General features: G+C 38.7%; 1 protein-coding gene across 1 annotated transcript in view; it reads right to left on the reverse strand.

Moving 5' to 3' along the window:
- PARD3B (par-3 family cell polarity regulator beta) overlaps positions 1–27,191 on the reverse strand; it is a 693,368-nt gene that overhangs the window by 445,677 nt on the left and 220,500 nt on the right. Inside the window, 1 exon segment of the mRNA XM_030579423.1 lies at positions 3,689–3,860. Within this exon segment, the coding sequence (XP_030435283.1) occupies positions 3,689–3,860 (172 nt within the window).

Consider the following 27,191-nt stretch of genomic DNA (forward strand, 5'->3'; position numbering starts at 1 on the left):
CCTCATGACAGTGGTCCCCGAAGAGGGGTCAGGAAGTGAGTTTGTGGGGGAGGGAGGAGGACTCAGACTTTGAGGAGGAGATAAAATTCTTCACTCTCCCACTCCCACCTCCTGAATAACAACTGAAAAATGGGTATGAAACTTATTTCTGAAAATCTGATTTAAATTTACTTAACTTTTGACATGACCTTTGAATTAATATTTTCAATATGAATTTAAAAAGGCAGGTTTTGTTTTAGGGCAACTCAGTGTATCCAGAGATTCGTGGCAGGCCTTATAGTCTTATGAAGTATATTTGAGTTATGAATTGAATTGAAGGGGCAAGTGCCCTGTAGTGTATGCAGTATACTGGAGTGCTTTCCATTTCACAAAACAAAGAAAGGCAAGAAACAAGGAGAATGAACTCAGTCCCACCCCAATTTTCCCGTTACTGTCCTCTCCCTGCCCAACAGAATGGAAATAACATTGCTACTCTTCTTGAGGAAACAGGGCAATTGGTCACGTGAAAGTATGTCAGATCTTCATATAGATAAAAATATATATGTCTACCTGAATGAAAAGTAGAAAGTTACCATAGCTAATTACCAGATCATTCCTCTATTGCATGGATAAGACATTCGACTAAGAAAAAGGCCTTGTCCTCAGTGTTAATTGTTTGGTAATCAGGCCTATCAAGAAACCGGTAAGATTAAAGCCCATGACCAAATTGTGACTTATGGATCTAACTGAAGCAAACAACTTCAGTTCCTGCAGTAAATTTCATTCCTGAATTCCAAAGACTTTAGCAAAGCCCTTTTAGCAATAAAAAACCATTACATACTTACTTGCGTTGTCTGAATTCAGACACTGTTAGCAGCAATACCAGATATTCTGCTTCAGTTCTGCTGTGTGTGTGGTGCACGTATGTTTGTCTAGGATCAGATGCCAATATTTAACCTCATATTATGGGCATGGCAGATACTCAGACACTGTGGCCTAATTAAAGGTATCACATTCCCCTTCATTTTCTTAAAGGCAGCACCAGAAGAGGGTTTTAGCTTTTTATAATAGTGCATGGAAATACTTCCATGTGTTTCTCTATGCAATAATTTTGATTTAACTTAACAGAAAACTATTAAATTTGACAATAATTAAATTATATAATTATCTGTAAACTTTTGAAAAGAGATAAGTGCTAAATATTATGAAAACAAATAGATAAAAACCAAGGCCCATATACTTTTTTGAAAATGTTTTGTTAACACACATACGGAAACAATATAGCGTCTGAGGTACTTTTAGCTTTAAAGTCAAATATAGGGTTGTTTTTGAAAAAAGAACTGGATCATTTTCAAAGTGATTTGCTAACAGAAAACCAAGAATAACTAACTTGGGAAAGGGAAAACTAAAATTGCAGTCTTAGTTGGACTGGCTACTATCTGGAAAGCACTGATCACAAAGGATATGAAATAAGTAATTCTAAGACTAAAGAGGAAAAAACAACAGAAGAGATATATCTAGTAACATATCTAGTATAAATAAAGATTGATTAGCCAACAGTTACAATATAGTTTCTTAAATTTTATATGGATTCCCTCATGTTTGTAACAGAAATAATTTAGTAATCTGTTTATTCAGCCCCAAATTCTAGGTATTCTTCTGGGGATATCACTAAAAACTTGTCCATCATATGAACAATACTTCTAAACAGACTTCTAAAGTACAGATTCTTCAATGAATATTAAAAGCAGACTAACTATATATTTTGTTATTTGAACCACAGATAAAATCCCTATTTAAGTAAATTCAGAGATCTTCTGTACATTTAGAGACTCTTTAAAAGTCTGAACTCTGGCACATGCTTAAAGTAACCACTTTTCAGGATAGGTGTATATCTTCTTACACCAGGGATTTTTGCTCACTATGTATAATCACAGTCATATCTTTCTTCAGTGAAAACACTTTACTACTTTTTGCTGCTCGTAGCCAATGCAGAATCAAGAGGATTCACCATATTCTAATCTAGCTCATACATCAATACTATTGACAACTATGTTTTATTTACATTTTTACTTCAGTTTGCATTTGGATCTGGTATAACTGAGGACAGAAGACAATAGACTTGTATAGATGACAGTAAGGGCAAAATTAGCTTTGCAGAATTTTTGTCATCAATGAGATGCAATAGCCAGAAAGAAAACCGGTGGACTTTCAGAACTCATATTGAGGTTGTGGGGCAGACAGTTAGAAAACCCTTCATTTAAATGAAACCAATTTGAAATGTAATCATTGAGACAAATATGGAATCCCAACATCCTCATTTTTACGTAGTCCCTTTTTAGAGAAGGCATTCACTTTTATTTCCAGAGAAACGTGTATAGATTGGAAATTAACTGGGACCATAATTGGTTTATCTTTTTACACTATCTTCATTCTCCTAATACTCCAGAACATCCTAGCATCATTTCCGTTATGAAAATGAAACTGTCTGGTAAATGACATAGTGGTGACCTACAGCACTGCTAAAATTAAAGGTCTATTGGCATTGCCATTCTTAACAAAAATTCAATTTAGTTGCTTTACATACTTTTGCCTAGAGGCTAAAATATGAAATATAATTCCTTCCCTCTCCCAAGATGTGAATACAGTATTGAGCTAAGACAGGGCATGTGTAGTGGTCCATTAAAATATGCTTCAAGGGGATCATCTGAACAGTACTCATTTTTCAGAACACGTTAAGATATCTTTTGAATTTCATGCTATATCTTGTGTGTGTAATATAGAATGTGAATTCATTCAATTAGAGGTCCTTCAGACAGATGAAGCCTTTCCATACATATCAAGAATACAGTTCACAACATTCTGAAATATATGGACGTTACATCAAGAACACATCATTTCCCAAGACTACAGGCCTGAAGAAATCCTACAGAAGGCTGAAATTACAAACACTCTGAATGACCTATTATAATGTAAACCTTAGTCTGGAAGGTTTCATTGACTTCAGTTAAACTGAATGCTTTCCCTGACAGGCACAGACTAGAACAGTTAAAGATTCTCTTCACAGCATTAACTTCCTTTTCAATAAAGTGTTTGTGGAATGCTCTTTTTAATCAGTCTTTTCCTTTAAAAAAAAATGAAATTAAAACAAAGCAAATAGAATGCAAAACATTCCATTTCAAAAGTCATAAGTGATCTAACTTTAAACCAACAAGGCACAAACATTTCAGACCCAAGACTGAAATTCTAGCCTTAACCGACTCACATGTGCTCAGGAATTTTATCACACACTGTTCAGAGACCCCTATAATATATAGTCACATTAGAGTAAATTAAGGCAGGGTAGTAGCCTTACTTCTTACGTTTTGTGTTCTAAGCCGCATACTTGGTTTATTAAGGAGATCTCGCTATTCAAAATTTTAATAGTGGTCTCTAGCAGAAAACAGGAAAACATCCCTTAGCATCATTAATTTTCTGGATACCTGTCAGGCAGTGCTGCTCCTTTGAGGGCACACCAGAATGGGAATCATCTTCAATCTGTTTCTGAAAAATTCTGTGTGGTCTCACCACAGCATTAACACACACACACCAACAGGAAGGATGAAAATAAAGAGGCAAAAGACCAGCAATTTAGAGAGGCTATGGCACATAACCCTCCTAGATGATGATCAGTAGTCATTTTAAAAATTGGAAGACAATGCGCACGTACCCAATTTCAGTGCAGAAGGAGTCACCTCAATCTCACCACCAACTGGCTGAAAGGTAGCCAGCTGGGCAGCCACTTCCATCTCAAAAGGATCTGGGCTGGGTCTGTCTGTCAAACTGACACTGGTGCTGTCAAGCTTATTGTGCAATTCTTGTTCATCATACACGGCAATCAGCTGTAAAACAAAAGATATTACAGTTTATACTTAAAATATAGCTGACGCTGATTTTCAGTACAAATATTGCCTTGACGGTAGGATAAAAGTATCAGACAGATTTAAAAATGACAGAGGCACATATTCAGGAAAATACTTAAACATGTGCTTAAATCCACTGACTTCAATGGGACTTAAGCATGTTCTTAAGTGGAGACCTGAAAAGAGATGCTTTTCTGAATCAGCACCTTAGTTTACTGGAAAATTTCTCTGAGGATTTTCATTACAAACCTCTAAATAGAGAAATCCATATTTCAGCCATAAAAAATAAAACTCTTAACTGAAGCACTGCTTCCATGCTCGTCTAGGCTAACTTTCAGAAATTAAAATTGAGGGAGGGGGGAAATCCAGCTAACCAAGTTTAAACACTTGAACAAAAAAAAAAAAAGAAAAGAAAAAGTCCCACAGCACAATGCAGGTACATAGAAGTGATGTATACAAGACTTTTCGTTGTTTTCAGTTTATCTTCTGGTAAATAAAAAAGGGACAATAGGTGAATACTGTGTTCTTACAATATCCTAAGGTATTTATAAGACAACATGTTCAAGAATAAAAATATAATTGAATAACCTCTTGTTTTTCCAGTTTTAAAATCCCAGTGTCATTTACATCAGAGAGCTTTTGGAGATTAAATTTAAGGCACATGTGTCACAGAATCATAGACTATCAGGGTTGGATGGGATCTAAGGAGGTCATCTAGTCCAACGCCGTGCTCAAAGCAGGACCAATCCCCAGATAGATTTTTACCCCAGTTCCCTAAGTGGCCCCCTCAAGGATTGAACTCTCAACCCTGGGTTTAGCTGGCCAATGCTCAAACCACTGAGCTATCTCCCTCCTCTCCCTTTTGATCCATTCTCAGAGTATCCACTGGCACCAAGGGCCGAGGATGTGACTGCAACAATATTAACAGCTTCAGAATCAGTGTATTTCATTGAGGAAATCATCTCATTCTGTGCTTTAAATGGACATATGTTGTCCACTGAATTTCATCTGAAATGGTTTCTGCAGTTTAGGATGTACGTATTTTGTTTTAATACTTAGGATTTATTAAGAGATTGATTTAGTCGACACTAAATTTGAAAAGAGCACTTTCTAGATGATTCCAAAAAAACCCAAGCATTAAGGTTCAGGTTATTTTTTCATTTATATACATATATATACACACACACTCTCTCTAATATATATATATATATATATATATATATATATATATATATATATATATATATATATATATATATATATATATATATATATATATATATATATATATATATAAACCTATGTGTGAGTGTGAGAGTGAGAGAGTATACACACGTATATAGATATACCTTGAAGATTTGTATCAAAAAGATATACCGAGATAAGTAAAATATTGAAGCAGAGACAAAGATTTAAAGACACTCATTTGCCTAAGGGAATAAAGAAGTATACAAGATAAAGGAATGAGACACAAAATAAAGGAGGGAATAAGAGGAGAAAAAAACCTGAAGTGCTTCTAAGGAAGAAAGTGACATTTTTAGGTCTCCCACTCATCTATAATTTGGTTGCTAGAAATGTGTCAGTTCATGTTTACCAATACATATTCCAGCAACACACAAAACACCCTGAATAATTACAAAGAAAACTTGCTTTCCTTTTTAGACAAAAAGACTGCTTTCTTTCCATGACCATGCTTATATTCTTACTACACATAATTTTTTTTGTATTTAACCTAAACTTATTGGAAAAGATTAATTCTAGTAACAGAACTTTTTTTTTTGCAATGCAAGTCATGGTAAAGTACAATGAAACTCATCATCATAGTATCTGTGCACCTTACCAAATACATAAATCCAAATGGGGAAACTAGAGCGACACATACACATCAAGACCAAGACAAGAGTATGGCTGCTTTTCTTGTTTGTTAAATAACTATTAACAATAATGTCATGGGAAAGCTATGATAAAAAGGTGTCACACATTTTTTCATGAATGTTGTAACGATTGTATCATTCATAGTTCAAGGAAGTTCACGGTTGTGGATTAGCTTCACAGAAGCCTTAGTCTTCAGCTCCTACGAGTCTCACCTCTCCCATAATAACTTTCCTTCATTCTCAAGGATTGTAGCTGTTACTGAGGGATAAGGAGAGCCAGATAGCACAGGTCCAACTCACTGAAAGCTTTGAAGATCAACACTAGGATTTGAAACTCATTTTGGTATGTGATGAGTAAATAGTGAAGCGAATGGAGCGTGAGTGTGAGGTGATGATTAACAGGCACACTGTTCTGTGTTGCACCAGGTGGAGTTTCTCTGTGGTTTCATTACCCGGTGCAAGACAATAATATAATATATCTCAATACAACAGCACACATATTACAATAGTATTTTATACTACTACTATGTATTGGCATAGCACTTTTCATTTATAGATTTGAAGTATTTTACAGGAGGTGAGTAAAGCATTATTAGCCCCATTTTACACATCCGAAAAATGAGAGACAGATTAAATGAAACGTTAGCAGTAATCATAATACTATATTATTGCAATGAACTGAGAAATAAAACCACAGGTAGAAGAAATTCTACGAGGTATAACACGCAATACGCCACTTGCTGACTAACACAGGGTGACAAACACACATCACTCCCATGCTCCATTCACCTCACTGGCTACCCAACAATTATCAAATCATTTTAAGATACTAATCTTGATTGTTGAAGTTATCTATGAGTCAGGTCCTGGCTGTCTTTGAAACTGCCTCTTCCCAGATAGTGTCACACAGTTAGTCAATGGCAAAGCTGTAAAGAGAACCCAGGTCTTAACTCACTAATCAAATGTGGAGATTACAGATGAGCAGATCATTTTGACCAAATCTATATGCCAAAGTGGGATGCAGTCCTCTAGCCAGCCTAAATCAGTAAAAGTATTTTCTATTGCTGTCATTATTTGAGAATCCGGCAACAATGAAGAGTGTAGAAGTCTTCTTAGCTGTGCATCTTTATGTCAGGTTCTTGTTATATTACAGTAATTATTTATAAGCATTTCTGTAACAGTCACCACCAATTAAGTTATGTGAACTGGACTTAAACTCCCATCTTTTACACCGTGTAAAAGAGGTGATATTTCATGCAGAGTATACTAGTAGCTAAAAAAATTAAGATCTTCCTTCATCAATGAAATAAAAACTAATTCATTTATTAAAAACATTTATTCAGAAGAGCTACTCAGGACTCCATTTACAACAGCACCTAGCTTGTAACCATATTAACATTACAAATGCATTACTAATCAATCAAAACATAATAAATATCAACTTCAGCCTCTCAAAAAGAGGAATGAATAAAATTAAGGATATGCAAATTAGCTATTAAAATAATTTTAGTAATTGACTGCTTATTTCCAGTATTGAAAATTCTTTAATTGGAGAATACTACTATCCAAGCAAGATTTTAAAAATCCTACATTAATATATATTACCAAATATCCTCATGTTTTGAACTGGTCACTCTGTCAAGTTAAGCTATGTGGATCAGCATACTAATTCTTTTAAATAAATCAGTGTATCAAAAGATTATTCTAACAATATATACAAACAATCTGCAAAATGTGATCCCATTATTCTATTGATTAAAATTGTCCACTTGGTATATTCATTTTAAACACTTCATTTTTTAAAAAAAGTGACTTAAGGAAAGAATATACAAGTATTTGTCATCACAGAGTACCTTTAAAAGGCATTTTTGTATAATTAGGACTTCAACTCTACACATCATTGTAACCTCCACTTCAATCTAGCACCTTTTAATAATCTATCAGTCACCAAAACAAATAATAAATTATCAGACCTATTGCACTTACTTGTTATTTTGTACACAAAGAATTTTAAGTATGCAAAAACCCACCATAAGGTAGCAACATGGAACAGATATATTTGATTACCACTACAGTTGCCAGTAAGTGTGGAAAGCTTATTGTGAAGCAATTTAGTAAAGTCAAATTTTGATTTTGTAAGGGTGTCCTATGTTAAAGGCATATCAAGAGGTACTAAAACTATCAACATTTTAAAATTATTCCAATTACATGATTTACAGAAAAATACAAAATATGTGTACAAGTTTAGAGAATATATACCCAAACAGAGCTACAAACATGGATTCAGCAAATACAGATATAATCTCATATATAAGAAGAAGGGTAAATGACAATAGGAGGAAAATAATGCTATTGAATGAGGAGGACTGAATACAAAGCAGTAAAGTGTTGCACCTGAGGGAATCAGTGGCCCACTAAGATGCAGAAAATTGATGGAATGTTTCATTTAAGAATCATCCAAAGATAAAATATTCCCTCATCCCTGCTCCCCATAAGAAATGGCATGTTTTCCAAGGGCTAACAATCTTTTCAAAACTGGTTACATTCTACCCTAATAACCTTCAGCAACTGCATGCTCTCCTCACTTCCAGAGTGTGCATGCATATACATACATATACAGCTACACCTACAGAACATACATTTATTAGCACGCAACAATATAAAAAAAAGCAAACTACATAATATGTTCCAATGAAAAATCTGATTAGTTACAAGTTTTAACCAAGCACAATTAAATCTAAATAATATTGTGAAGTTTCATAATTTCACAAGGAGAGAAAAACAAATTATCACCTTTGAATGAATGGTAGAATGCTGCAGACTTATTTGAAAGCATTTGTCTACGTGTACCTCAACAGCAACTGGATTTTTGTATACCATTTTAAACAAAGGCTTCATAATGATTTCTCTTTTTAAAAAAATGCTTTTGACAACTAGATTAGTGTTGTTAATCTTTTTTTTTTTAAAGTCTTCTTGAGTACAAGAACAAGCATAAACATATGACTTCACTAATTTCAGCCAACATAAGTGGAACTAAAGAGATCCTTCTATTTCCTCTCCAACCCAAAACATTCTTCATCTACATAGTGCCACTCTGGTGTAAACCTCAAAGGAAAATAACAAAACTTGCATGCAATTAAATTCATCATCTTTCAAGTACTGACAGGTTAAAAATCCTTTAAAAAGTAAATGTTTTTACCTATGTTAATAACACATTAGAAGATTAAAAAGGAAGGATTATTTTAAGAAGCAGGGGGACACTTTTCAAAGTCACAGATATGAGTTAGGTGCCCAGCTTCCATTAATTTTCAGCTGGAGATGGGTGACTAACTGCCCTTTGTGCCTTTGATGATAACCTCCTCTCCCAATTAGTTTTCACCAGTCATAGTTTGGTTTGGGTTTTTTAAATGCCCTTCACTCAGTTTGGACAGTGAATGCAGACTAGACAGGGTCCTGCTTTGTTTACAATCATCTTTGTTTCAGTTCTGATGATACATGCTTGTGACTGCAAACACTGCAGGAAACAAAAGTTTAAAAAAAAAAACCTTCATTTTTAAACAAATTATAAATTTCCAATTCCTGCTTGACAGTGCTCCTTCACGAAAAGTATTTCTCAACATCTTAAGCCTCATAATAAATACATTTCCTAGTTCACCAAAGAACTTTCAATCAAGAATCATTCATGTTTCAACAAAAAATTGTGGGTACATAGTAAAGAAATGGTTCAATGGGCTTGCCATTGAACTCCGTGACCTACGTAGAAATGATGGAAGTAAAGTTTAGTACAGTCTCATACAACTTTGTCACTTTCCTACTTCACAAACATAAATGAAGGTTACTTAACTGTAACCAGACTTCTTCAAGATGATGCTCTGCATATTACTACTCGTGGGATCAGGGGCGTACACGGTGAGCTTCCAGAACATTCTGAAAAGCAGTGTCCATTGGGGCCACTTACCGCTCCCTCCCCCTTACATCCTGGAGTATTCCAAGGATATAACAGGGGGGTGGGGAAGGGTCTGAAGCCCAAGCCCCGCAGCAGGAGGCTGCGCATCCAGTGACTCAGTGCTCCAAGGACCCCGCCACAACCCCAGTGGCTCAGAACTCAGGGCCCCTGCCTACAGCGACTGACAGCTCCAGGGCCCCCTTGAAGGTCCCCACCACCCGCAGTGGCTGAGTGCTCTGTGGCCCCCACTGTCTGTAGTGCCTTGGAGCTTCAGGACCCACCACTGCCCACAGCAGGTGAGAGCTCCGGGCCCCCCAGATATACCCTTGGCAGCTGATGGCTCTAGGGTCCCCCCCAATGCGGCTTCAAGCTCTGGGGTCATACTCCCTACCCCCGCCGCACGCAGCGGCTTGGAGCTCTGGGGCCCTCTACCAACTGACAACTCTGCCCCTGCGCTGAAGCAGAAAATGTCACGGAGATCTCTGAAAGTCAGATTCTGTGACCTCTGTGACACAATCTTATTCTTAGACATCATTAAAGATTGGTGATTCTGTCATTCAATATCATGGGTAAAATAATTAACTTCCACAAATTTTTGCTTTCCAAACTGCTGGGTCTCCTGCCTTTGAAATGATGAGGGGAGGCTCATTTAGGGGCAGGAGACCCAGCAGACTATATTTGGCATCTTGATTCCAGATTTTTGGGATTCTTGATTCTGAGTGTTATTCTGAGGTCTAAAAGATCCTATTAAAAAGGTGGTGTCTTTGATCAGTCAAACATACTCTGTGAATTGAAACAGATTCTTCATCTATGCAGTATCTGAGTGAGTGGATCTGATAAGATCCTCGACTGTTCTAGATTATTATACTTCGGATAGTTTAAAAATAAAAAACAAACCCACCCAAGAGAGACAAAACCACCTTTTTTGATTTCTTCCAAGAGACATTTAGTTATTTTTCTATTACAACCACTGGTGCAGATAGACAGTCTTTCCTCACTTTGAAATAACTTTATCTATGACAGAGTTGCTCAGTATATACCTAAAGCTGCTTGGGGTAGTACTTTGCTGTGAGAACTACAGAAATGTGGACTAAATTTGGCATCATTATTCTTGGGATGTACTGCAAATACTGAATAGGTTCATTTGTCTCATCCTAAAGGTGTTCCCTTCTAGCATAAACTCAGGTATTGTAATTTATTTGTTTATAAAACTAATAGTCTTCCATTTAAACACTGGTAAGATTGTTCTCTGTACTATATTTCTATAAAGCCATTCTTGACTTTTTAGAGCATTACTGCCATATCAGTTGCATTCTTACTGAACAAGTGATCCTGCCTGCATCTTCTTCCTAACTATGTAAGATACCTGGTATCTCCATCTCTTTCAGACCACTACTATATCTGTTTGTCCCTTAGCTTCATTTACATTTAAGGAAGGGGGTGTCATACTTTTCATAGTCAGAAAACTTTGTTATAAATAAGGATAAGATTGTGTCATGGAGGTCACGGAAGTAATGGATTCTGTGACCTACGTGACATTTTCTGCTTCAGCCCTGGTGCAGCAGGGGGACGAGGACCTATCAGCCATCATGGACAGTAACAGGCCTCAGAGCTCCAAGGCAGCGCAGGTGGTGGAGGCCATGGAGCCATAAGCCACCGTGGATGGCAGGGATGCTGGAGGTCTGAGACAACACAAAGACCCTGGAGCAGTCAGCCACTGTGGATAGTGGAGGCCTGAGCTCTGAGCCCCTGGAGCTGCGACAGGGGTGCCAGAGCTCTGAGCCACTGGGGCTGTGACGGGTGCTAGATGCCATCCCCCCACTCCCAACCAGGCTCAGGATCTTTTTCATCAAACACATAACCACCCCTGCCCCGTGGCAGGACTTGGGCTTCAGTGAGCCCCCCATGTCAAACTCGCCCTCCCTCCCATTATTTTTAGTAAAATTCACAGACAGTTCATAGGCTTCTGTGAACTTTTGTTTATTGTCCGCGACCTGTCCATGACTTTTACTAAAAATAACCATAGCAAAATCTTAACCTGATCAATGAGGATACTGAATTTATTAAGAAATTTCTCCACTCAGCTGGCTAAAACAAACCCCTTTGGCGGTCTGTGTAGTGCATTCCTTCACAGTTTACATAGAATTGGATTTTAATGAAGAGGAGAAAGCCTTGCTGGTTAGATAAAAAGCTCTTAGCTCCAGTACTTATACATGGTGCCAAATCTCCTACCAAGGTCACAAATCTGGGAATGGATGGAGATCAAGTCGAAGAACCCTTTCCACCTTCTAGAACTACTAGTGCAGATGGCAGGAAGATGAAAAGGAAACTCCCTGAAGGACATCTTCTTCCCCATTTTATGACATAAGGCATCTGAGACATTGTGGCTCAGGTGTGCCCAGTGTCAAGAAAAGGTGAAAGTCATAAATGGCTCTGCTGAGACCTTCGGCACAGCCTGATAATCAAGCTATCATGTAACTGCACCAGTAAGGAACCTGTCCACTGCAAGAAAGTTTGCAGATCTAGAATATATCATGGCTTCAGTGACCATGCACTATTTTTATGTAATTTTTAAATTTAAACTTTCCTGGCTTTTTAATGTCTTTCTTTACAGCTAAGATATTTTCCCTTAAGATATTGACATGTATTTGCAATGTTAACTCTTGTTTAATGACGTTTTGATTTGGAATGTCTTTAGCTTTTTGTGAAAGCTGCCTAGGAAAAATACAAAAATGCATGCCATATGGAAGCATTCAGTTACATCCAAGTATGTAAACAGATTTACACCCTCCTTTAGGTGAAAGCCATGTTACTCATCATTTCTTTGCCTTCTTGTTATAGTTGCACCAAAGTATCTTCAAAGGGCACCTGAAAATTTCTTAAATTCTGAATTCCATTCAGAATCTCTGTATCAGACTCTGAAGACCTCAAGAGTTCTGTAGTGATTAGGATGCTCCATGTAGTGTATTTATGGTTTCCAGTGCCTGCTACACCCTTTCTGAGGCTTACCAGTTCTGCTGAAGTCTGATACGCATTTGTTTGCAAAGGATCTGATGGATTGGCAACTTGGCCAAGACTGAACATAAAACAAGACTGGCGACACTGGGTCAGACCAATGGTCTATCTAACCCAGCATCACTGCTTTTCAAAAGTGGCCAGTACCAGATACTTCAGAGGAGATGAAGAGAAAAAGGAAATTTATTGAGTGATCCATCACTTGTCGTACAGTCCCAGCTTCTGGCACTCAGAAGTTCAGGAACACAGGATTGTGTCCCTTACCATCTTGACAAATAGCTATTGATGGACCTATCCTCCATTAACTTATCTAATTCTATTTTTAACTCAGTTATACTTTTGGCCTTCATAACATCCTCTGGCAACAAGTTCCACAGGTTGACTGTGCACTGTGTGAAGGAATTCTTCATGTTTGTTTTAAACCTATTAATTTCATTTAGTGACTCCTGGTTCATCTGTTATTTGGAAGGGTAAATAACACCTCCTCATTCATTTTTTCCATACCATTCATGATTTTCAAGATTTCTCCCATTTTTTCTTTTTGTTGTCTCTTGTCCAATCTGGACAGTTCCAGTTTTTTTTAATCTCTCCTCATGTGAAAGCTGTTCCATACCTCTAATTATTTTTGTTCGCTTTCTCTACACTTTTTCCAGTTCTAATATATCTTTTTTGAGATGGGGCAACCAGAACTGCAACACAGTACTCAAGATGTGGGCATACAATGGACAGTGGCATTAGGATTTTTTCGGTCTTATCTATCACTTTCCTAACAGTTCCTTACATTCTGCTAGCTTTTTTGACTGCCGCTACACACCGAGGAGATGTTTTCAGAGAACTATCCACAATGACTTCAAGATCTCTTTCATGAATGGTAACAGCTAATTTAGACCCCATTATTTTGTATATACAGTGTGGATTATTTTTTCCACTGTGCATTACTTTGCATTTACCAACACTCAATTTCATCTGTCATTTTGTTGCCCAGGCACCAAGTTTTGTGAAATTCCTTCACAACTCTTTGCTGTCTGCTTTGGATTTAAATACCTTGACTAATTCTGTAACATCAGCAAACTTTGCCACCTCACTGCTTACCCCCTCTTTCCAGATCATTTATGAATATGTTGAACTGCACCGATCCCAGTACAAATCCATATGAGATCTCCCCTATTTACCCCTCTACACTGTGAAAACTGACTATTTATGGCTATACTTTGTTTCCTATATTTCAGTCAGTCACGGATCCACGAGAGGACCTTCTCTCTTATCCCATGACTGCCTACTTCGCTTAAGAGCATTTGGTGAAGGACCTTGTCAATAACTTTCTGAAAGTCCAATTACACTATATCCATTGGATCACCCTTGGCCTCATGTTTGTTGACATCTTAGTCACATACAGGATCTGTGGATCATTGATGGGCTTCATGTATTTACAGTACACTCTGACATATATAATTAACCCCATTAACTAAATACATACCACCATTTTTTTAAAATGGCAAAGGTCATGTGTTGCAGAATCTTCAAATCTTCTCAACAAACCAAGTTTAAAGTTTGCCACAATGTGATAAAGTGTTAATTTGCAAAACAGGCGAAATACTAAATGTTTCTAATTCTCATCTCTCAAATCATCTGAGCAATTTCCCTTCAAATTTGGCCAAAGTTTGCATCTTCTGACCCAGCATATTTATGAGCCAGGTGTGCATATCTAACTGATTGATGAGACTGCATTTATTCATTTCAGTCCAATTTTGGCTTTGGTTAGCATGGGTTACAGTAGATTGAGTAATTAACACTGAGATCTGGGGCAAAATTTAGCTGATGAACTCTTCACGAGTGACTAAGTTATAATTTTCTTAAGCCGCTTAGCAAATATTTTAATACAGTTATGCAGATCTATAGTAACAATAAAGCCATTCCTTTAAGGCTGACTGTAGGCTGCTTTCCTGACGCACATAAATGCTTGTGCGAAAATGTCAAGGATTTATAATTATGATGTCAAATGCATAAAATACATAAAACGAGACTATTAGTGTTGATTGAAGTAAATATCCCAAAGAACCTTTCTCCTTTCTTGTGTAAGGAAATTCACATTCAATGTTACTTGTAGGCTGTCACACTCATTATGTTCCCATGTGATACTGCTTCTGAGTTTTGCTCGATAAGAAATGCCCTTTGTTTTCATTTTTCATCTGTCCCAGTAAAAACAAACAGAGGAAACACTATTAAATTCAAGATGGATCATTTGCTTTCTGATTTACCTTCAAACTGACTACTGTCACCTATAAGGACTTTATAGAAGACTAGCTGGTTTTGGAGAACACCTTTTAAAATCACACAGATACACCATAAAAATCAGATTGTAAGGACTATATTAGTTATAATATTTATGATTGTCAAATGGTTGCCATAAAATATGCAACTTTTATTGCACTATGTCTGAGATACATCACTATATCTTTATGAGGCTTGCCAACTCTCCAGAATTGTCCTGGAGTCTTCAAGATTTAAAGATTAATCTTTTTAATGAAAAACTACATCACGTGATGAAACCTCCAGGAATACATCCAACCAAAATTGGTATCCCTGAATACATAGAAAAGTACAGAGATATCCTCAAATACTGTGGTGTGAGTTAACTGTTGGTAAATATTAACTTCTTAAAATGAGGTCACTATCGACCTCACAGGATTGTTCAGATGCTAAATTAAATGCAAGTCCAGTGTCAGGAGATCCTCCAAAGGAATGCACCAAATAATTTCAAAAGTAGTAGAAACACAAAGGTGAACATTCTAAAGGAAGTAGACTGAATGGTATTTCGAGAGAGCATAATTTCATTTAATACATTTGAGAGAGAAAGCGAGAGAGAGAATCTGAACTGTAAGTGCCTTTTACAGTATGTGTTCTGATTTTTCAAACCACAGCAAGCTAAGTATAAGCAGCTGGTTGCTCTCACTTATAGTAAATCTGCATACCAAATCCAAATTTATTGGGGTTTTTTTTCTGTAACTGAAATACCTGTTTGTTCTCTTTTTCATCTTACGTATGACCCTCTCTCCATTATGGATACAAAATTAAAGAACGCAGAGCCTTGGAAATGAGGATTCACATGTTCCCTTGTTCCAACTTAGACACATGAGAATTTTTCATTTGTATACATTAAGCAAAAGCTATAATAAAAGGACACTATATAATTTTTCAGTTAGGATAAACTTCAGTTACTTGTCTCCTCCAAGCCCATGCACAGTTATTTACTTGGCCTTCTTAGTTAATAAAATATTTATGATATCAAACAGCAAAAAATTGCCATCCTTCTCTGCAAACTAATCAATTAAGCTTTTATAATTTTATTATTTTCTTTACAGATTTCAACCCCATTTTTGTAAAATTAATAAATTTTGGTTGGTTATTTTCATAACACCAGAGCAAACATCTCTTTAAATAGAAGCTAGATGCTATTAAAATAAAAGGGAGTGATGTGGCCTGGAGGAACTTCTAGCAGTCTATTCCCCTCCCACGCTCCCCCCATATGAATCTTCAAGTATACACCAGGTGTGACAATATGGTCTGTCCTTAAGCCACATTTTTTGTCCTTGGTATGTAATATAGATGTTAATTTTATTTTCAGTGTTGATGAAATAAGATTTTGGTGGTGGTGTTTTTTTGTCAGCTGATGCCAGGATTTGGGGGTGGGGGGTTGGAAATGGAGCTAAGGAGGCTTGAGGGATAGAAAGAAAAGGAAAAGAAATGCAAAGAATACAATACTTAAACTTAAGCCTAGGAGAAAATGAAAAACCATCTGTACCACACAACATGCATGACAACTTTCATTAATACATGCAGCCTTGATAAACCTTGGGATGCTGCCAACACATCACGGAGCTCTAGCATTAGTCCTGTCCATGCAGAAAAACATTCGTTATTTACAGCTGCCATGGCTATCAGTCTTACCAATGTTTGGTTTAGCACGTCTGTACCATTTGCCCAGCCTCCAACAGTTTATACAGAACTGAGAGTCATTATGACGTGGACAAGGTTGTACCCAATAGTAAGATGATGTTACAAATCTTTGAGGGCCCTCCAACACTAAAAGATATTCTGGGGCGGCTCCTGGTATAAAAACTATACACACTTTTGAAACAAGAAAACACTTTCTATTGTCTTATGTGCACTGTGAGTGACCGAGTCTCACACCAGGAATAACCCTAAAAAGTCTTATCCCTTATGAGCACACTAAAAGTGACCTTGTCTCAGGCAGGTATGACCCTAAAGAAACCCTCTAATAATTCCTTGAATACATGCTTCATGAAAGATGAAATTCATAAGAGGAAAAAAGTGAAGAGGAATTGCACAGATATCTTCAGAACTGGTTTCAATAATTGGCCTGTTCATAAGGTTCATATTACCACATAAATTAATAACTGACTGCATATCCAATTACTGACCCACACAGATGACTTGTGTTATATAAATAAAACCTCTTTCTAAAGGCAAAGATTAAATAAGAGATATCAATATGTCTAGAATGGGTGAGAAAGAACATTTCTATCAAGCTATGCTCCTCTTAGGAGAAGATCAATAAAATGCAAAATCATGCAACTTTTAGTAACTTTATTTAGAAGAATTGTGATCCTAAATACTACATTTTTAGAAATATTAGTTCTCAAACAAACTATCAAAAGGAGAGACTTGAAAAACTATTCTGACTCAACATCTTAATGCAGCGTTACTGTGAAAACAATGAAACTAAAAGTAACATTTCCAGAGATAAAGTCACAGCTCGAGCAATAATAAAAAAAACCCCTTCAGTGACAATTACTCACTTCAGCAATCAGTTTGTAGCAGACATCCTACTGCTGCTTTGCTTATTATAGTCCCTAAAAGAATGGTCTACATGCTGCAAATTTCAGTCAGTTTTCTTCCCTAGCATTAGCTTCCTACAGTATAATTTCATAGTTAAATTTAACAATTTCTTAGTAAACAACTGGAACGTTGACATCACACCCAAAACTCATAGGGGTATTAAATACAACATTTTAAGCTGCTGTAATTCACAGTGAATTCCGACTACTACTGCTGATGGAGTACTATATGTAAAGTTAGAGAGGTGTGCGTGTTAGATTTGTTAGAATGCACCGCTTCCTCTGTTTACTGCAAGTGATATAGCACTTGCATTTCATATTCAGAGCGTGCACATCTCCTTTCCAAACAGAATACGTATGATGAATAATGAATATTCAGAAGACTGCGGTATTAGGAATACTTTTATCCCAAATGAAATGCGGGATTCAAAACATAACACTATAGAATTTCTTTCTTAAATTGTGCTGTAATTGCCCTTCTTCCCTAGGTTCTTGAATTGCCCTAAATGTCAGGCTGTGTTTCAGAGTACCTTTACTTCAAGTGTTTTGCTGAATGTTTCAGACTCACACTCATTTTTTGTTTCATTTAGTTATAAAAAGTGGAGCACTGTAATACTGTACATCTCCAGTATGAACAAAGGTTAAAACTATCCTTACTGTAAATCTACATAAAAAAAAGTTACAGAACATTTTCCTCAGTTAACACTAGGAAGGCAACAAAACAAAGGGAAACAATCCTGTTGGATGCACACTTTTACCAGTGATTGAACATACAGAACACCTGCTAAGTAAAATCAAGCTAAAATCCCTAATATTTAGGCAAAAAAAAATGTTCAAAAAGTATATTTGGCAAAAAAACTGTAATCCAAATTCAGATTAATATTATTTGATAAAATATCGGTCTGACTGACCAGTAAGACCTCATATCATTGTAACATTTTCGCATGTTTAGGAAATAGTTTACTTTTGATCAAATTAGCCCAAGTTCTCTGCAAAACAAGGATTCAGCTTGGGAACATCGCATTTGACTGGTCAGTGCACATATACGGTCAGTGCACATATAATAAATTTAAAACGGAGTTTTCTTCAAGGGATAATTGCTGGTCATTTGTTTTAAGAACTTACTCATAAAACAGACAGAACTTTTAGTATTCCCATGCACAAAAATGAATTATGAACTAAACTCCAATATTCTATGGTTCCAAAGTTAAACAAACTCCACCATGTTCCTTGAGGGTGATAAACTGAAAACTTTTCGCCAAAGAAGAATTTTCTGGTTGCTGAAATTATATGTATTTGATAATATTTTAAAACTGTCACTTATAACTTAAGAGTAGTGCTCCCACTTTCTTGTCTAGATTCTTCATGTTGGGAATCATTTATGTATGTAAACAGCTCTACTGTAAAACATTCATGTCAATGGGTCTTCTCATGTAAGTGTCATTCAAGGCGAGTAATGGTTGCACAATCAGATCCCTAATTACTTCAACATGTTACAAAATCTTTATTTCATTTAAGACAACAGATATCATATTCCCAAAAATAAATAAATAATAATAGACAAGACAGGAGATTTCAGTGGTTGCAGATGTATTCATTATAGTTAAACCTGCGAGTCTTTCATGGAGGTCATGAAAGTCTCAGATTCTGTGACTTTCTGGGACCTCTGTGACTTCCACAGCTGCAGCAGCTGACCCCAGGGCTGCCTGAGCAGCCAGGGATGGCCCTGGGGCCAGCCACTGCTCTGGCGGCCCTGGGGCTAGCTGCACGGGCCACTGCTCAGGCGGCCCCAGGCAGCTGATCCTGGGCACTGCCCCGGGCTGCCCCTCCCAGGAGCAGTGGCAGGGCCTTGGGCCGCCCCCCACCGCCCAGAGCAGCAGCATCTGCCTTCCCCAGCGCATAAGATTTAGTTAGGGGTATTTTTAGTAGAAGTCATGAACAGGTCACTGGCCATGACTTTTTGTTTATTGCCCGGGACCTCTCCATGACTTTTACTAAAAATACTCGTGACTAAATCGTAGCCTTAATCATAGTACAAGATGACACCAATAAAAACTGATCTGCTACTTCACAGTGCATTGTACTAAATTATCTCCTATTCCAAGAATAGGAAGTCACTGGAAATACCTAGAATAAGTTCACCTACTATAGTTCTGCCTGCAATACAGCACCTCTAGTGGATCAAAATATTACAGTAGTAGAGATTCAGCCACAGAACTAATGATGTTTTTAAAGGATAAAAGAAAGGTTTCAAATTATCAAATACATTCTATGGTTAACAAAGCAGTGTATTAAGGGCATGTCTACACCACAAACTTTTGCCGACACAAGTGACATCAGCATGAAGCCACCGCAGTTAGGTTTGTGCAAATGCATACTTGGTGTCTCGTATCAATAATGCACATATTCACCAGGAGTGCTTGTTTCCATGCCTAGTGTGATGCACCCTGGTAGGTATCCCAGTGTGCAACTCATAACCATCCATGCACAGTGTCTTTTCGGAAGTTTTGACAAGGCATCATGGGGCAGAAACAATTCGCGCAGAAGTGACTGGGAACAAGGGGTCAAGCTCCCATCATGCAATTTTCTCCACTCCACAATGCCATCTCTAAAATCTGTGCACCTATTTTGAAAATACCATGAACCTGCACAGGACTTGTCACTATCTACCAATCTGTGACAGACACATGGACCCTGCACAGTTCTGCACTGTTGTCATAAGCACTTTTGAAAGTACAAGACACATGATACTCCAGTATCTGCAGAGCCACAAGAAGAGTTGTGCGGAAAATCACAATTTTGTAAAGGACAGATTGCCATGAGATACAGTGAAAAACAATTCAAAGTTGCTGCTGTTGGCTTATGAAGCAGCTGCAACTGATGAAGTGCCACTCCTGGGACTGAGAAACGAGCACTGACTGTTAAGATTGCATCATAATGCAGGTTTGTGATGATGAGCAGGAGCTGCAGAACTTTAAGATGTGCAAGGTCACATTCCTGAATCAGTATGCCAAGTCCACCAAAATGAGGACTGCTCTGACACTGAAGAAGCAAGTGGCAATCGTATTGTGGAAACTTGCAACACCAGATTGCTACCAGTCAGTAGGAAATCATTCTGGAGTTCGAAATTCCACAGTGAGAGCCATTGTCATGCAAGTGTGCAGGGCCTTTAATCGTCTCCTGAAGCACAGGACTGCGACTCAGCAATGGGAAGGGCATAATTATGGATTTGCAGCATTGGGGTTCCTGAACTGCGGTGGAGCAAGAGACAGCAAGCATATCCCTATTTGGCACCAGACCCTTGCCAGAGTTTATCAACAGAAAGAGCTGTATCTCTATAGTTATACAAACTCTGGTGGATTACCATCATCAACACTGACTGGTCAGGGAAAGTGCATGATGCATGCGTCTCCAAGAACACAGGACTTCTCAGAAAGCTGTAAGCAGGGTCTGTCTCCCCCAACCAGTAGATGACCATTGGCAATGTTGAAATGCCAATAGCGATCCAAGGGGACGCAGCATCTCCCTTACTCCTCTGGCTCATTAAGCTGTACAATGGCCACCTCGACAGCACCAAGATAAGATTCAACTACCATCTCAGTAGGTGCAGAATGACAATTGAATGCGTTTTTGGTAGACTGAAGGGGTGCTGGCATTGTTTACTCACAAGACTGGATCTCAGGGAGAAAAATATCCCAGCAATTATAGCTCTCTGATGTGTCCTGCATAGTATCTGAGAGACAAAGAGGGAAAATGGCTGTCTGCTGAGTTTGAACAGCCAGATATAAGGGCTATCAGAAGAGCTCAATGAGGCATTATAGGGCTAAGGAAGACTTAACAGTGAGCCTCAGTAATACATGGTGTACTATGCTCTACCTGCTCCTGCACTTCGGAGGTGGGGGCAGTTTGGAGTTGGGCGGTGCTTGGTGAACATCTACGAATAAAAGTGACCATGCACCTATTCCTTTTGAGGTGCTTCTCGTACACTTATGATTATTACACCGTGTTTGTCACTGATCCTATGAGTTGTGTTAAAGTGTCACAATTAAGAGGGTGTTTTCAATAACACCAGCCATTCTGAAGCATATGTTGGGAACTATTAAAGAGGAATTGTTTTCCAAACAATAAAGTATTACCGAGTAACAAAAACACTCCAAAAGTTCTGTGCAAGTTAAAAGCAAATAGATTAAAACCTTAATTAAACATATGAAACAGAGCTTAAAGAAAGGGAAGGAACATTCATGTACATTTTAGCTACACATTTAGCAGCCATGGTTGTCACAGGTCAGATATATATGCGCATGTGAAGCTGTGGTTGTTTTTATATCCCCGGGATGGAGTGGTAGGGATAGTCCCTGATGCCACTTCAGGGCAGGGGAGGGGCATAGGGACGTGCTATACTGGAATTCTGCATGCAATGCATAGGGAGGCGAGTCTGGGATTTTTGGTACACAAGTCTGCAGCATCTGTTTCTGCTGCCGTAAAAGCCCCATTACATCCTGGTACATCATCTCTGACTCCTTGGCCTCTCTCCTGTCTGCTCTTTCCTTCTCCATAATATCTGTAATATTCATCCTCCGGGACCTCTGCTCACGGTCTGATGCAGCACAGGCTCGCAGGATCTCACTGAACACGTCACTCCGAGTCATCGCATTCTGATTCTTATCTGGCTCAGGTGTTCCATGGGCGGGGAGAGGCGGAAGGAGGGGGAAGGAGGAGAAATCCCTCAAGGCCACAACAGCAGCAACTACAGATAACGCACAGAGGTACCACTGTCAGTACCAGGGGCGGCTCCAGGCCCCAGCACACCAAGCACGTGTTTGGGGCGGCAAGCCGCCAGGGGACGCTCTGCTGGCTCCGCGAGGACGGCAGGCAGGCTGCCCTCGGCGGCTTGCCTGCGGAGGGTCCGCTGGTCCCACGGCTTTGGAGGAAGGCAGCCTGCCTGCCGTGCTTGGGGCGGCAAAATGCCTAGAGCCACTCCTGATCAGTACAGTCACAACAGAAAGCGAAAGTTAAGATTCAGAACTCTCTTCTCTTGCTCCCCTGAAGTTTTACAGATATGTTGAAACAGTTGCTTCAGAGTACTTCTGCACAGCGTCACTCACAGCTCCAGACATGGTGAATATAGACCACCAGGACGAGGAGGGAATTGCTCAGTTGCATGAAACTATAAGTATAGGGCAACGGCAGTGAATAATGGTACAATTTTTGACAGGTGGTGGTGATCTGAGATGATGATCTCTCACTCCTGAGGGTAACAAAGGCAGAGAGAGCACAACTGCTACATGCATCCCTAAGCCATCCCAGGCCCGTACACTCTTGTTACTGCAATGGTGCCTGCCCGTTATCGCCAACTGGTGTAGGAAAGCGTCCTCCTATGGAGGAAGAAATAAGGCTGCCATCCCTAGAAACCTTCAGGAGAGGATTGCAGAGCACCTCCATGGAAGTTTCACTGAGATCTCTCAGGAGGATTCAAGATATATCACTGTGTAGATGAACAAATTGCTCTGCGTGCCTTCCCCACCTATCTGAACACAGAAATGAAAAACAGATAACTCTGTCTCTCTTTGTTGTACTGCTATCTCTTCTACTATGAATAAATTAATTAAAAATTGATAGCTGTAAACTGCTACATTGGGGGTGCCTCCACCGGAATGAGAAATAAATGTACACACGAACTCAAGGTTCCTGTCCCTGCATCAGGCTTGCCTATGCTTGCCTGCTGAGACAGACTGGACTGCAGTGGAGTCTCAAATAGGTCCTGGCTCATGGCATTGCTGCAACCCCCTTCTCCCCGGTAGCATGTTCCTCATCCTTCCTCGCTGTTCACATAGGGGTCAGTGACTTGGGCTTCTCCGAGGTATCCACAGCAGTGTATTGGGTGGTGGTAGTGTCCCCGCCAAGTACATCTCTTTGTAAAAGCAGAGGTCTGTGGCTCAGCACTAGATAGACTACTGGACTCTCTGGCATGCCTGATGCAGTTCCTTTGCTTTCACACGGCACTGCTGCTGATCTCCTGCACCCTCCATGCAATCTGCTTGGAGATGTCCATGTTTCTACAGCTGGTTCATAGCTGTGCTTGCACAGCCTCTTCTCCCTACAGGCCCAGGAGATCCAATATCTCCTGTCTACAACAAGCCGGAGCACGTCATGAGTATGTAGGCAGAATGGTCAGCTGGCCGGTTGCGCACAACAGTGGAGACCTCGTAGGTGTGCCTGCCAAACTGGAAAATTAGAAAAAAGGCATTTCAAACATTCTCGGGGCTTTAAAGGGTAGGGGGGCCTTACAGTTGCCATAATCCCTGGGCAACGGAGTTCAAAATTGTGATCAGAGCAATCGGTGCCAGGCATCATGGGACAGCTGCTGTAAGACTATTAGGGCTGACATAGGTAACAGTGTCTACATTCGCATTGCATCGACCTCAACACATAAACCATGGTTCATTGCTGCTTATGGATGTGGTATGACTATGACAGCGTAGTGGAGTGCTTACATCAGTGGGAGACAAACTTAAGTGTAAACACGTGCACAACTTAGTTGATGCAAGACTGCTTATGTTGATCTAACTTTGTAGTGTAGACCAGGCCTAAGAACCTGACTGTGACACATAGCCAGAAAGGGTTAAGCATCCCATCCTGCAGGATAAAATGACTCATGTGCAACCCTTAAAGACACAGGGGTAGATAATGTTTGTGTTTTTGTGTATTTAGATATATATTGGTAGAGGTCAACAATGTAATCAAATAGTCCCTGTCTATGCTGTATTCTGTTAATTCAGAGATCAAAGGGACATCTTAACATTTAAATTAACTGTAAACATAAGATATCCTTGTATTCATCTCTCTTTGAAATGTATCCGCACATGGTGGAAAAACAGGCAACTCTCTTATGTTAATCTGTCTGGTTAATTACCAATGATGCTTAGAAAATGGGTCCATGTCAAAGTCCCCATGAGTGCCTATTGTTTGCCGAAGGACTCCAAGCTGTCACAAGAGGGCCTGAAACTGTATAAAAAACCTTTGGTACTAATCCTTTTATTTAATCTCAGATCTGCTTGAGGCTTCATGCAGGGGAAGCCTAAACCATAACGACTGAGATCCCAGTCCTGACTGGACCGTCCTGAATATAAACATTGGACTATAACTTATGAACTATTTCTGAAAGAACTCTTTGCAACTACAAAGCTCACCATCTCTGCTATGAATTTGAATGTCAAGAATTGTACTCATCCCTGTATGTATACTGATCTTTTAACCAATGCTCTCTATCATTTCTTTTTTAATAAATTTTAGTTCAGTTAATAACAATTAACCCATGCATTTGGGTAAGATCTGGAATATTCATTAACCTGGAAGGTAGTGTATCTGATCCTTCGAGACTGGTAGAATTTTTTTTATATAATGAGTAAGATTTTCAGTAATCCTCATCACATTTGACTTGCGTGTCTGGGTGGAGGTCTGAGGCTGGATTGCTTTAAGAGAACCAAGTTGTTGGCTTTGGGTTAATCAGTGAGGTATTATAGAAGCTGTTTCATGCTGGCTCAGTAAATCTAAGTACTGGAATATCCACCAGCTTTGGGGATTGTCTGCCACAGTTTACCCTAATTGAGTGACCTCAGCTGGCTCTCCTGGGACTCTGGTCACACTGACATAAGACAGTGCAGACCCATTAACTACAAGAGCTGTATCCACTTATAACTGGGGTAAAATTGGTCCTGTGGCTTCAACATAACCTAAAATACATACATACATACATACATACAAATAAATTGAGCAGGATAAACAACAGGAAATCTTTGACAATCAGGCATTTATGCTGTCCTGTCCCTGACTAAGATCACAGTGTTACTCTGCTATTTTTAAAGTCTTATAAATTACATTCTTCTAGTACACTGAGATCTATGAATGTTCAAGTTGATGGAAAAAATGGGTACAGTAGCAGATGTAGTCTCCTGATTCAGTGGGTACACATGATGGAGAGAGATCTGATATATAACAAACACATTCCCATCAGTAAGTCAGTAGACATACATAGTGGTGTTTGGTAAAATCTCCAGAATAAGATCATTTCTGATTTACAGAAGGAGATGGCTTCAAAAAATCCACTCAACATTGGTGAATGGGACACTTACACCAAAAGCATGGGGGACATTCCTCATCAATCTCTACAAAATTAAAAAAAAACGAACAAACAACCCATTCTACCCGTTATGGTCACAAAGAACTCTCCAGAAGGGAATCACATGTAAAACCAAAACAGTTTTTCTTAGACTGCAGACTGACACACCAAGTAACTCAGCTGCTGCTCACAGCCCTGCCAATCAGCAGCATTTTGAAGTGGAGTTAGTTTCGTCTGCTGTTATCAGACCCGAGTGGGTAGCAGTGAAACTTGTAAGAATCATGCCATTTTCACAATTCTACCATTGAAAATCTGGATATTAGCAGAGGCAGATACTGCTGTTGCTCACTGAGGAGGGCACAGAAATAAAGGCTACAGGAATGATGGAGAAACAAATCACTTTTCTAAACAGGATGAACTCATTGTCATGTGATATACAAGAATTTGCTAATGAAGGCGACAACTCGGCTGTACAAGAGTTTCTTCAACATCCCTGTTTGTATTTGCCTTCCAAAGAGGCTTTCATGACCATACCTCTGGAAGGTTTTCTTAATATCTTTTTAAACCTGATGATATTCTTCCAAAACATTGGGTTGTTATACCAAATATCCTTCAGCACAAAATGTACTTTCTAGATTGCCTTTAAAAGACTAAACATTATATTCTGAAGATGTATCTTGTGTACAAAGAGGCTAAATCAACCAGTTACCATCCAACAATTTCACCAGTACACGCAACACGGAAGATGCTGTCTAAAATTCCGCACTTTAGAATGGACAAATAGGAAATTTTGGGGGAGAACAACACTTTACTTTTAGATGAAGGTTGAACTTTTAGTAGGTGGGCGGCTCTTCTCTGGTATCTGAACCCCTTTCAGTATTCATGACACGTTCCTAATCAGCATTGGATACATTGAATTCACTTACCTTTGCAGTTTATATATGTATGCCAGTCTCTTACTCTCTCTCGAGGGGTCAAGAGAAACATCACTTCATCTTTGATCTCTAGAGATCATCTTGCTTAGTCTACAACATTCCTGAAAACTGGATTCCCCCAGATATTATTAAATAACACTGAATATAAATCAGCATTTCCTGCAGTGTACACATATGAATCTGAAGAACAGTTTGTAGCACAGTACCCTACTGGTCAACCTTCTGCTAATAATTTTCTGACATTAAATAACACAAATGTACATTATCCTTGAGCAGCAGGACCATGAGTGGGGCCGGGGGTATAACTGGTTCATGAATTTGTTAGTACCTACGGAGCCTTATCTAAGTCACTTGTCCAAACCTGGTCCGCATTAGTAAAGATGTGAAGTCTCTTGACTGGTGATGACCTAAATGAAAAATTTGGGTGTCTCAGTCCAATTTCTCATGGACAAGTATCCACATTACAAAATGTACCACTACTACTGGAAGTCTCATCAGAAAGAACAAGAACTGAATGGGCATGGATACTGAAGCATATCTCTCTAAAAAGGGTTCCCAAACA

The sequence above is a fragment of the Gopherus evgoodei genome, chromosome 11 (assembly GCF_007399415.2).
Source record: "Gopherus evgoodei ecotype Sinaloan lineage chromosome 11, rGopEvg1_v1.p, whole genome shotgun sequence".
In the NCBI taxonomy this organism is placed as follows: domain Eukaryota; kingdom Metazoa; phylum Chordata; order Testudines; family Testudinidae; genus Gopherus; species Gopherus evgoodei.